Here is a 12,698-nt window from a genome sequence, read left to right on the forward strand (position 1 = left end):
AATGAAAGGGGTTTTCCTCTTCACAGACAGGATGCCAGGTGATTTGCCAGCTAAGGGAAATATAATTCACTACTATAACTGGTGGAAGAGTGGGGGGCAAAAAATCCCGTGTTTCCTCTCCAAGAACCATGAGAAAGCTTACAATTTATATTTATGCAATTATTAGAAGAGTTGAACCTCTTCCTGCCTCACTTTATGCAGGAAGCCTTTGGCTGTGTTTTGATTTGTCACCAGAAACTTTCTAGTGCTCCCTTCTGGACTTCTGCGATGTTTTAAATTAATTTTTCTGTTTCTTAACAGCCTTCCTCTTCCATGGCTCCTGTATGCTGTGGTTAATGGCTTTGCCCCGGTGACAGTCAGCAGCAATGGTCTGTTCTGTGCAATTGTCCTCCTCTTCATCATGCTGCTCTTCGTCATCCTCTCCATTGCTTCCTGCAAGTGGAGGATGAATAAAATCCTGGGTTTCCTCATGTTTGGGCTTTATTTTGTGTTCCTGATTGTCAGTGTCCTTCTGGAGGACAAAGTGATCCAGTGTCCTGTCTCCATCTAGTGGAAAGTGGAGAGTGGAAAGTTATTTTTTTCTCAACAGAGAAAAAAAAAAAGAAAAAGAAAAACCAAAACATATATATTTATTAAAGAAAAGATACATATGTCAAAACAAAACAGCGAGAAAAAAACACAGTGGAAAATTGCAGCAGATTTCAAAAGAATGAAAGAAAGAAAAGGACACAAAGGGTCAGTCTCAGAGCTGAAGAATGGCTGCTGCAGGACAGTGCAGTAACGCCTGAAGGGCTGAGTCTGGGAGCACCACGGGTTCCTCTGCTGCACAACATCCTTGCTGCTCAGCACTGGACACGCACCGCGCTCACGGCAGCAGTGAAGGTTACTGCTTCTCCTCTGCCTACGGTACCTACCCGCAGACTTCTCTTTCTCTGTAGTAGGATACACAGACACACTGTGTGCTCAGTTCCTAAAGCTCTCCTCTTCCAAGGGGAATGCTAATATTAACTTTGTGGAGGCACCACCCCCCACACACCCTGGTACAGGATTTTTCCGATAACCTGCTGAAACTCTTGAGTGGAAAGCATACACCAAGCGATGAGTCACAAACAGGGAAGGGCTTGTATGTCTCTTCACGTAAGTGGATTTATGGGATGTGATTTCAGCTAAGCCAGGGAATTCATCAGTGTTTTGATCATCTGCATCACAGGTCCATATAGGCAATCAGCAGGATGTTAATGGTGGTTTTTTACATCTTGCAAAACTCTTCAGGTTCCAGAAACTCTGGCACTGAAGGAGCCATGATGCCTGACCATTTTGTAACTGGTGCAGATTTTCATTGCATTCTCATGCAAAGACCAGAATGGGGATAATCTTTCTTCTCTAATAGCAACGCAGCATGCAGTGACATCATACAGCTATGTGAACACACCATTTTTTCTAATGCAGCAATATCAACAGTACCAATGGCTTTCAGATGCTGTTATGAGTTTGCCTTTTCATGCCAGAATAAAAAGGCTAATTTGCTTATGCATAGTATTTCATAAAGAAAATAGAAGTAGTTATAAAGTGGCAGCCTAATTGCTAAGTGAATATATACTGTATAGGCTTTCACTATTACTTGGAGTGTAAGGACCTTCACAGCTACATATAGTTATTGCTGGAAGAGATCTCCAGCTGTTGTATAAAGCTGGGTAAGTTCACATTTGCTGTTATAAATCTTGAAACTAGGTAGGAGAAACATAATTTAAATACAGTGGAGCTGCAGGAAACTTACATGAAAATTCTTCAGTATTGCTGGAGGTGTACATGTCTAAAGAAAGGGAGGAGTGAAAATGCAACATCCTTTTTCTGAGATACTGAGAGAATGAGAAGGTCCAAACCTAGAGCAGAAAAAACCAAGAAGGGAGAAAGCAACTAACTTTCTGTAGTTTGGCTGATTTTTTTAAAAATGAGAGGACTGGAATGAAGGTTAAGAAATTATTTCAGATAATCATCATTTGTTTGTTCAAGTCTTTTGTGCAATTAAGAGTTCATGAAGTTTCAGTGCATTTCTGTGACCTGTTTCATCATTGTTTTATATGTGTATTGTGCTCACAATGGCAATGCCATTCTCACATCTGTGTAACAGAAGTCTCAGCACATTTTGTCTTTCTCTTTCTTTCTCTGCTGTTTTTCTCTGCTCCACACTGTTCGTTTCTCACTCATCCCCTTTGTCCTTTACTGTTTTCCTGTTATATGTGTTTTTATGTAACAGTGTATGATTAGAAAATAAGGACTTGACAGAAAACAATGGTAGAGAAATCAGTACATTAATATTCATATTAGGAATATTAATATTATGTGATATCATGAAGAAAAAAGTGAGATGTTAATGAAATAAAGGAAGGATACTAGGAGTTGCAATGTCTGCTACTCATATATTGTCCTAAGTCCTAGCTACATGCAGAATCAGTATTTGATCTTAACCATACAACAAGCAACATCTCTTACTTCTTAGTGCTTTTTAGAGCAAGCTTCTCACATTGACAGCAAAAACTTGTCTTTGTATTCAAGATCCTTCACTGATGCAGAATCGTTACCTGTCTTAACGATAGTGCTGCCCATCTCTAACACTTGTTCCTAGGGGTGTACGCCATGGAAAGGTGGGCGGATATGCATACCTGTGGTGCCCTCTGCTGACAAAACAGCAGCCTAAAGCGATTTGTGACCCAAATTCTGACCTCAACCAAAAATCCCGTGTCCCAAAATACAGAGCTGACTCCGCAGTACAATCTATTCCAGAGGAGTCACCAAATGCTTTTGTTTCTGATGACAGTGCTCAAAACAGGTAATCCTTTCCCAAGTAAGCAGAATCATACATAGGGGTGATCCAAAGGAAGGTCTGTGTATGTGGGCACTTACAAAATACTGCAATGCCCAGACTTCACTGATCTGACATTTCAAATCAAGAAACCAGACCAGAATCCAATCTCTATTTAGTACACTTCTTTTTTTTCTTTTTTCTTTTCTTTTTTTTTTTTTTAACTTCATACCATCATGGTGTAACAGCTCCCACCCTGGAAACAGAAAACTCCTACCTGACCTTTAGAGCTCTAAGAGCTCTCTGGTGCACTCAGGGCATCAGCAGCAGAGACTGCTGCCCCACTGAGGGCAGGTAGGGAGTAGAGGGTAACTGGCATCAACAGCTTATAGGAAGACATTTATGTACACCATTAAGGACTGATATCCTGTAAAGGAATTTCTATACTGTCTTAAAATGTGTCTCATTTCTTTCCTCTGTCAGTTTGTCCCTATCACATCTTTATCTAAGAAGGTATTGCAAACAACTTCTCCAGAATAAGACACCTCATGGCTCCCACTGCCTTGTATCTCTTGGGCAGATCATTTTTCAAATGGTTGAATAAGTGTGCCAGTGGAACCTCAGATCCAGAGGTAATAGGACAGATTTCAATTGTGTGATGCGTTCTGTGAACAATGTTTATACTTGCCAAGGCACCTTTCTACTGCTGGGGTAAACTGTGGATACTTGGATGCTGATGTGCTCTTTGATTACAAGACAACAGCTCTGCTGGCTAGTAAAGAGGAGTGGGATGCGGGGAGAAGCTTAGGTACAGAAGGAATTCAATCTTAAACTGTACAGAAGGAATTCAATCTTAAACTAGAATGCTGAGAAAACAGTCAAAAGCTGCTCCAACCCAGTGACTGCGTGTCAGTGAGTTGTCCAGACTCAATGCTGCCAGAAACACACACACTTGTTGCAACGTTCCTGTTTTACAATTTCAACAAATTTCCCAGCATAAAGTGTTTCTCATTGTTCATAATTATTTCAGTGTAGGATCACGAACTCTTCTCAACACTGCACACCTAGAAATCAAACATACCTAAAAATCAAAGTTCTATTTTGTTCAGCCAAAGTTCTGTATAACTTCACTAGGGATCTGGTCCTTCACACTGCCCAAATTCTATAGTGAGCTGATTGGTTTTGAAGCCTTTTCCACCTGCCTGTATGCCTGTGCTCACTAACTCAATCACTATTGCTATCTGCATAATCCTTATGAAGTATAAATGAATAATTAAGAGAAAAATTGGCATTGATAAAGATCCTGTTCTAGCTTAGCACTTTCAGGACACCAGCTTGGAAACATAGAAGTAAGATAAGAATGCAACTTCAGATTAAAAAAACTAACCCTCTGTGGCACCATCATCTCTGAATGGAATCAGTGTTGAACACAATTTTTGGAAGGGATTTCTGGTAGCATTTGAATAGGATCATGGTTCAGATTGTAGCCAGTTTTAAAGGTCTTCTGCACTAACTTCATTGGAATTAAATATGAGAATGGGCCCCATTGGTACAAAATACCACTTGAGTCTTACAACTATTCTGTTTTCCCCCTGCATAAGCCACCCTGGTCACAACTTGGTAAAAGCTATAGAAGTGTGATTAAAAGTGTGGTGTGAAGATTCTCTCCTTAAGAACTACATGTAGACATGGAAAAATCTTTCAGCGAAGCTCTATGTATTTTAAATTAACTATTTTACTGAAAGCTAGTGCTTTCTTATAGTGCAGACAGGCTCTTGTGTCTGTATGCTTCTGCTTATGTATCCAGTTGATGTGGCTGACTGCATAAACTTCATGAAGCATAAAGCACAGTGGGTGACAAGCAACCTTATCTAGGTGTCATTTGTTTGTAATGGCAATGAACCTACCATCTATTTTCAACATACACTACTCTGAAGTAGTTTATGGTCACTGTCACTCATGGTACTGTTGTGTGTGGATATGAAGGTCCACAAAGTGGTAAGTTAAACATGTAGTTAATCCAAGTACAGTGAAAAAATAGATGCTTAGAAATATTATTAATGTTTGGGTGTTTTTTAAGGGATTATTTCTCTGGTTGTCTTTTACTTCATTACATATTTTGCAAAAAAAAAGGGGATATTCAATGTTTTTTAATTATTATTCTTTCAGCAGTAATTCCTTAAATAGCATCTTGTGGTCCATATAACTTATGTTCTGAGTCAAGTATGAGTCTGTATCAGATGGTTTTCTTTATTTATTACAAGGAAATAATCCCTTCTCTAAGAACTGGCCCAATGAAATACAGAAGAATTCTGCCATTAACCTGGACAAGATAGAGACTTTTATCTTAAGTTCCTGTGTTTCATAAATGCAGTTACATAACAAACCTAATTGTCCTGGGAGCTATGTACAAAGAGATAAATTACATTCACTTGTGTTCTTGGAAACAATTTTACCTCTTGTAAATAACAATGACACAACTGAGGCATAGGTTGAGCAGGCGATTCTCTTTTTTTCTGCTATTCCTGGAAAGTTAAATTGAACAAAAATACTTGCAGAAAGTGAATTTGAGATTATCAAATGGGATAGTTTGCAACAGTGTGGAGAAGAATCCTGCTCCAATCCTCCAAAACCATGGGTTTCATTCCTGGTTGATGTTAAAATTATCCTTCTGGGTCTGTTGCCCTCAGTTACAGGAATATTGGTATTGAGATGTCTGTCATTTCCATTGGAACTGTTGAGTCACTTCCAAACTGAAGTTCTGCAGTTCAGTGCACCCATCAAACACAGCAGTCACATGTGGCTCAGAGCCCTGTGGCTCAGACAGGCCATCCTGTAGGTCAGCAGTGCATTGCTGGGTGTCAGTATGCAGCATCCCAGGACTTGTCTGCCTGGATGCGTGCAGGTAGTTTGAGCCTTCCCCTGCCTGTGCTCCTGCCTGACCGGATGCCAGCCATGTCTGCTCCAGAAGTCATGTTGTCACATTAGCATGGCACTGAGCCCATGCTCCAGCCAGCCAGACACAGGTCAGCCCCAGCCTAGAAGCCATGTAATGCCTTGGAGTGTGGGTAGACCAGGCACATAATTGGCCATATCGTTCCTACATGAGCCATAAGTGAAACAGCCCAGGACAAGAATGAGTAATTCAAGATTGGTAAATGAACTGTACATTCATGTAGATTTATTGTAAATTCTCCACTCATGAAACACAAAACCAATCCCAACAATGAAATTTGTACACATTTTTAAAGATTGTGCACTTTACTGTTTTGTTTTTATTTTTATTTTATGTCACATAGTTGTCTTAATGCAAAAAGAAGCCATAAAGAACCCAGAAGACTAGTATGGGGTTTCTAAGTAAGGGGATCAATAATTTTAAAGTGAAGAATCAATTCCATGTCTCTGTTTAAGGTATAATGTCAAATACTGACAAATAAATGTACAGTAAAGCAGGATCTGGTTTCGCCTTAGTGATGCTGTGAGTAAGTCGGGGGAGTTTGCTCCTCATCCTCTTGAGTTTTCCTGTGGGCCTGTAAAAAATGCTGCACACTACCTTTGCAGTAGAGACTCAATCCTGCTACCCTTGTTCACCCCAGGAGAAGGAATAAAATGCTTGCAGAGTCAGGCCCAATAAAGCAATTAAATCATTCTGCTTCTTTGATATTTTCTCCCACTGAGATCACAGTAAAGGAAGCTCCTTATGTTTTAGTAAGTTTATAAGAGATGAGTTGCTGCTGTCAGTTTTTCAAAAAGTTTTCAGGGTCAGGTTATCCAATAGAAATAAATAATTTATTTTAATCCCTCATCAGAATTAAGTAAAGCCAAAGGATTTCACTTGGTTTTGTGTTCATTTCCATTATCAAGATCTCTGTTGCAGTTTTAGTTTTGCAATCCTGACTCTGGGGAATTGACTTACATGAATTAAAATTATTTCTGTCACTTAAAATGGCAAGATCAGGACATGGTATTGTGATGTTAAAATAGTGTGTTATAACTGACAATCAGAGGCTATTTTTGTAATAAAGTGTTTCTAGCATGTTTGTTTCACTTTGTAGTTTTCATACCCTTATCATCCATAATTTTCAGCCTATTGTAAGAAAAATCTGAAGTCCCCCATCTTTACTCATTTCAAACTTTAAAAGTAAAAGTACATTTCCATGTATTTTTTATTTTGCAAGTCCAGGCAACCCCCTGAAAATTCCAATTTTTCTCATGTGTTTAAGTGTATGGATCATTATTCACTAGATTATATTCTTGTATCTCTGAATCAGTATATGCTCTGTGAATATAAGTTTGTATATAGTATGAAAGTTACCTTTATTTGTATATAGGCTCTTGGAAATAATCCCTTCTATCAAGGTTCTACTTCACTATCTACAGAATGTTTCACTGTGGCGTGTACACTTTCTCACCTTATCATATTAATACAGAGTTCTTCATATAAATCACTTAATGTAACTGAGTTGTCTAAGTGTGAATAACAATAACAATAAATACTAATAAAAAGAATGAAGAGTGTGTCAATTTGCTCAGCATCTTTTGTCTTGGGTCTTGGGTTTGCTGTTGCACTGAAAATAGTATTTTAACTACTTTCTGCATGTTCAGTGATGATCTGCAGTGCTGCTCATCATTACTGGTGTTCAAGCCGTGCTGCTTGCCTCTTGCCGTGTCCCAGTGCTACCTTCTGTATATACACAGAGTAAGGAAATTGCTTGTCTTTCAGTGAGCTTAAAATTTTGTTAGACAAGGATTTTTCATTTACTGCTCAATGTGAATCCAAACTACCTGGAGCTGTGTATGTCTGGAGTCCTGTCGTTCTGTTCAGGATCAAGTTCCCTTACATTTCTTTACTGATGCATTCAATCACAAGATGTTTTGAGTTCTATTCTTTACTTTGACACCTTGTTTAATCTCCAGGTTGCACAGTCTATTGTCCCTGCCAGCTAGGCTTTTTGTTCTGGTTTTTTTGTTTGTTTTTTTTTAGTCTGTCCTTCGGTGAATTATGCATTTAAATAAAAGAATGATCTTCAATAAATTACAGTAAAAGAAAGTCAACAATACTAGTATTTTCTCATAATCAACCAAAATTTCCATCTTCACAAGTTACAAAACATTGCACATGGACATTATTACTTAATATTTCTCCTATAGTAACCCAGGAAGTCATCCTCCCCACAATGAATTAAGGTGGATTTTGTGAGGCATCATGCCAACGCTAAAGGTGTGAGCTCAGGAGAGCGGTTTTTCATTCATCTTTAACCTTACTAGAGCCTTAAAATTTTAGATTGAAAACAAAAGAAATTTGCAAATAGCTTAGGAGTTGAGAATGATGATTGTCCTGAGACATCCATGCCTGCCGAGCAACAAAAAACAACAAGGTCAAACACATCCTAAAAAAACTCAAATTGGCTCCGAGTCACGGAAGTACATGTAGGATGTTTCAAAATTTACATTGGAGATGGAGAGTTTGTAAAAAGACATTTAGTCTTTTTCTGAGGAGTGAACATGCATACATATATACAGAGGGGTTCACAGCTTTGCTCTATGGGTGTGTGTTTTCTTACCCTACTGCTTGCTAACATTTGATCCCTTTCTCAACTGCAGTGACTTTTGTAGAACGGAGGATTTTAAATCCTTCAGTGCCACAGCAGGCCTTGATGCTCCACTGCAATCCTGCCTGGGGGAATGAAGGCAAGTTGCCTTACTATGTGTCCACAAGCAAGTACTTCACTGCCTTACCTGTAGTGCTGAAAAAACCATTTACTATTACTTTTTTCCCTTACAAGTAGTTGCATTTGGAGTGTTAATTGACAAGGAGAAAAGCAATGTGCCTGTTAAAACTGAATTCAAACTTTCCTTCCCTGGAAACACTTCAGAATTTCCCTTTAAAACAAAGAATTCCTTTTCTGTCAACACATACCTCAGAGAAATAAATATTTGTGCAGAAACTTGCAAAGAGTACAGATTTTAGCCCTGAAGAGATGTTCATCCCTTCATCTCTTATTTATGCAAATTTTCACATCACGGTTTGAACAACACATTTATTTTATGGACAACGGGGTGTTTTTTGGCAGGATTATGAAGTACTAGCAATTAGTTGTAAAGCTACAGTATTGCTTCTGAGGCATCAAACCCAAACCGAACCATTTCTTGTTAGCTAAATATGAGGATAGTCAGAGAAGTTACCAGCATCCTGTAAGTTTAAAGCACTCCAAATAGGATGTTTGAACAACAGTTTTACAATGAATGAAACTTCAAATGAAGAGGTGTCCCACAAACCCTTGGGTTGCTTGCAATCACTTTTTGCCTGTCCACCAGCAATGATGAGCAAATACTGGCCCTCAGCTACAACCTTCCAATAACTGCTGCTAAAAATGTGAAACAGCATGTGCTGGCTCTGCTGTGTTGGAGGATTTCCTGTAGTGGGGCTGTGTCAGAGCAAAGAGTGGGTCTGGGCTTGCTGCCTGGGGTAGAGGGGGCAGAGGAGGAGGTGGATGGGAGGGTGGGCACTGTCTGGCATGGGAAAATAGGCCACTCCATTGGACCTTGAACTGACACTGTGATCCAGAGGGCAGGTGGGAAGACTATGAGAAAAACTGACATACAATTCCATTACAATTTATGTCTAAAGAGACATGTAACAGATGGTTTTCCCTCTTGGCTCTCCGCAGCCCAGTTTAATTTTGCTGTAAAATGAAGGAGTACAATCCTGAGTAGCATCCTCTAGGAGAAACTGTGTAAGCAGGGAGGTTGGACTCGATGAGCCCAGCGGTGATGCCTTCCAACCAAATTCAGTGACTCTGTGAATGGTTTAGTGAAAAAAATGCTCCCACTGCCCAGTCCTCAGCCCCACTTATTTCCTATTCTTTGTTACCAACTAGATGAGGGAAAAGGGAAACCACTCCCAAGTTGTCTAATTCCCTGTGAAGATCTGGACCTGCTCTTGCACTGTACTGCCCACCTGCTTGCCTGCCTACCTTGATACCATGCCATAGTGATGGTCGGAATTTGCCTCTCACAGTTGTGACCAACTCCTGCCAATTTGGTAGCTGGATTTTCAAGACTAAGAGATTATAGTCTGATCCTCTGGAACTAGGACATACTGCTGGCCAAAACTATCTCTAAAGAGTTTCACTGAAGTTCACAAAACACAAGACTGCCGAAGAAAAATCAGTTTGAGTGCTGGAAAAATTAGCTTGTTCCAGGCTAATGTGCTATAGGATCCAGCATTTGTGCCTCAGTCAAAAGTATTAGTAAACGCATTTTCTGTTATATTATATAATGAATTTTTGAAAAATTATTCCCTAAAATTCACTTTACTTTCCACTCAAAAGAATAACTTTCAGCAAAGATTTTACCAGAGACTGACTGGAAACAGAAATTGATAAATATTCATGATTGTTAATATGCAATTTTTCCAAAATGAAATTTCCTGGACAGATTTTCCCCACCACCTGTCCTGCTAAAAACCTATTTAAAACATGCCAGGGTGTCATTCTGAGAAGAGCCGGGACAAGCATGCTGAAGCCAAATCTTTCCTGTGCTCAGGCCTGTTTCTACTGCTCTGCCTCCCTCTACACTCCTGTCCTCTCTGTTCCTCACACTATTCAGCATCCAAAAGAATTCCGGCCACAAATGGTGCCCCAGCAAGTGGAGGCAGGTGATGCTCAGAGTGAGAAGGTCTCAGGCCAGGCAAGGCCAGTTTTTCCCAGCTGGCACCACAGCTGACACCACTTCTAGCTGTCTGTGGTATCACTTGGCAGCTAAACATAGAGTGGCAAGGTCAGCTCTGCAGGCACCACCAGACACTGTGGAAGGACCAGAGAGCAACTGGCAGAAGCAGGGTGTAGTATATGGTAGAGATAATTCATGCTATATATGTATAAAATATTGCAAAATCTAAGGTATTTCTCTGACCACCCTGGCTGGGAGCAGAGTCTTATGTTTATTCAGTTAGTTCCCAGACAATATCAAGCCTGTTAACGTATGACTGAAACCTTCCCGGGCCATGATTGCGAGCTTCCTTGGAATGCCTAAGCCACTCAGGAGGACCTGCACCTGGCAAGATTGCATCTACCCTACTCAAGCACCGGGGCCACGCTGCTACATGCGAATACAGGCTCGAATAAACTGTATCTAAGCTAGCGGCATAGTGAAGCAGTCGGGGTGAACCACCGGGGAGACTCTGACACTTTGTCAGTCTGATCCAGGTTCACCCAGCGCCGACACCCGGGGTTGACGCTGTCTTGGCTGTGGTGATCTTTTTTTCCAAAATTCTACTTTTGTTAATGATCTAATAAATCATTGTTAAATTTTCTTATAAATTTGGCTACCGATTTGATCATTTACAATAAGGGCACCCTCAGTTGTTTCACAGTGGGTTTGTGTAAAGTCTGGGTGACAACAGAAAGGTGATGCCAAGTATGTGCACCCACTGCCTCACCTGCCCTGGTGAGCTCTACCATTCCTGCCCTACAGAAAGAGGTTTACTGACGTGAAGGTACTTTGGCACCTGTACCAACTTGTCTAGAGCTGCTAAAGTAACAACCCCAATATGCATGCCTTGCGAATGGACACATCTGGAAAAGGGAAAAAAAAAATCTCTTAGTCACCAGGTCTGACACAAAATCAGGAAGAGGTGAGCACAGTGATCTCCCAGAGAAACATTAGTCTCGTAGAATGTCAGGGGAAGTAGATGGACTGAAACACAAACAGGTCATGTCCTCAGTGCATGAAAGGTGGCTTATCTGGATTAATAACTTGTGCTGGCATGGTTGCTGAAGTTTTCATTTTCTTGGAATTACCTTAATAGCAAAGTGTCTGGTAGCAGGTGTGCTTGCGGACATTTGCAGGCAATTATCTCTGCTGACAAGAAGATATAATAAAACCCTTAATGCAGGAAGAGAGCAAGGCACAGCCAGGCAAGGACATTAAGCAGGGCAGTACATCTCATCATGTCCTTGTTCCAAATATATATTTAGCATTACAGCAGCTGTTCTCCAGTCAAAACCCCTGCTGGCCTTCATTGCAACAAAAGCATCCTTCTCTGGGCTGATTTCAATGTTAAAGAATAAGGGCAGTGATAGAGATCATAAAAGAGTGCAGTAAATCGTTATTACATTTCCCAAGACAGGGCTGGTACCTAAACAAATCTCTAGGTTTCTCTAGGCTCCTGCACTAGCCCAAGATACGAAAAAGAGCAGCTGGGCTTGGATGGAACTTTCCCTTTTGTTGTAGGGACCGATGTAGGCAATATCTTCCCACTTAACTCTCACATGGGGTGAATTTCCTCAGCCCCACCAATCGCCTCTGAAGAGCTGTGGATTGTATTTTCCTTCTAGACTGATTCAATAGATTCCCTTCTCTTCACCATGTGTTCTGGTTGCCATGCCAACTAATGGAATGAATCCCATCATCCCACCATTTCCTGGGGAAGGGATGGTGAAGGTCTCTGCACCTCCAGGAGGGCTCTGGGTGAAGGCACACATCTGCTCAACATTCCGAGCTACACAAACCCACTGTGCAACATGCAGCCTGCCAGCAGGCTGCAGGGAACAACTTGTCTAGACTGGTTGCATCTGAAGGCCTTGCTGATTTTGATCTGAGTTCTGAACAATGAGTCACCAGCAGAGTAAAAACCTGATGTCTTTGAGAAGCTTGTCAAGCTACACAGAGCTAGAAGCTGCAAAGGAAGTAGGTTCAATGAACCTCTCTCTTTCTTCTACAGCACTGTCTAGTTTTAATGTAAGTTAATATGCAGATAATTTGAAAGAAATAAAAACCCGGAAAGTCAAATTAATATAGGAAAAGTAATTTTTTTCTATCCTAAACTACACATCTTCCTCAATTTCTCATTTATTGGGTACAGATTTAGTCTGAGAAGATAACACCTTTC

At 40.4% G+C, this 12,698-nt stretch overlaps 1 protein-coding gene across 1 annotated transcript in view; it reads left to right on the forward strand.

Annotated features, from left to right (window-relative positions):
* Positions 1-677, forward strand: part of SLC24A2 (solute carrier family 24 member 2) — a 103,592-nt gene extending 102,915 nt beyond the window's left edge. The window contains exon 9 of the mRNA XM_005420860.2: positions 301-677. Coding sequence (XP_005420917.1) covers positions 301-550 — 250 coding nt within the window. The 3' untranslated portion in view covers positions 551-677. The remainder of the gene's footprint in view (positions 1-300) is intronic.
* Positions 678-12,698: the final 12,021 nt, after the last annotated feature.

This window comes from Geospiza fortis, unplaced genomic scaffold, assembly GCF_000277835.1.
Source record: "Geospiza fortis unplaced genomic scaffold, GeoFor_1.0 scaffold12, whole genome shotgun sequence".
Taxonomy (NCBI): domain Eukaryota; kingdom Metazoa; phylum Chordata; class Aves; order Passeriformes; family Thraupidae; genus Geospiza; species Geospiza fortis.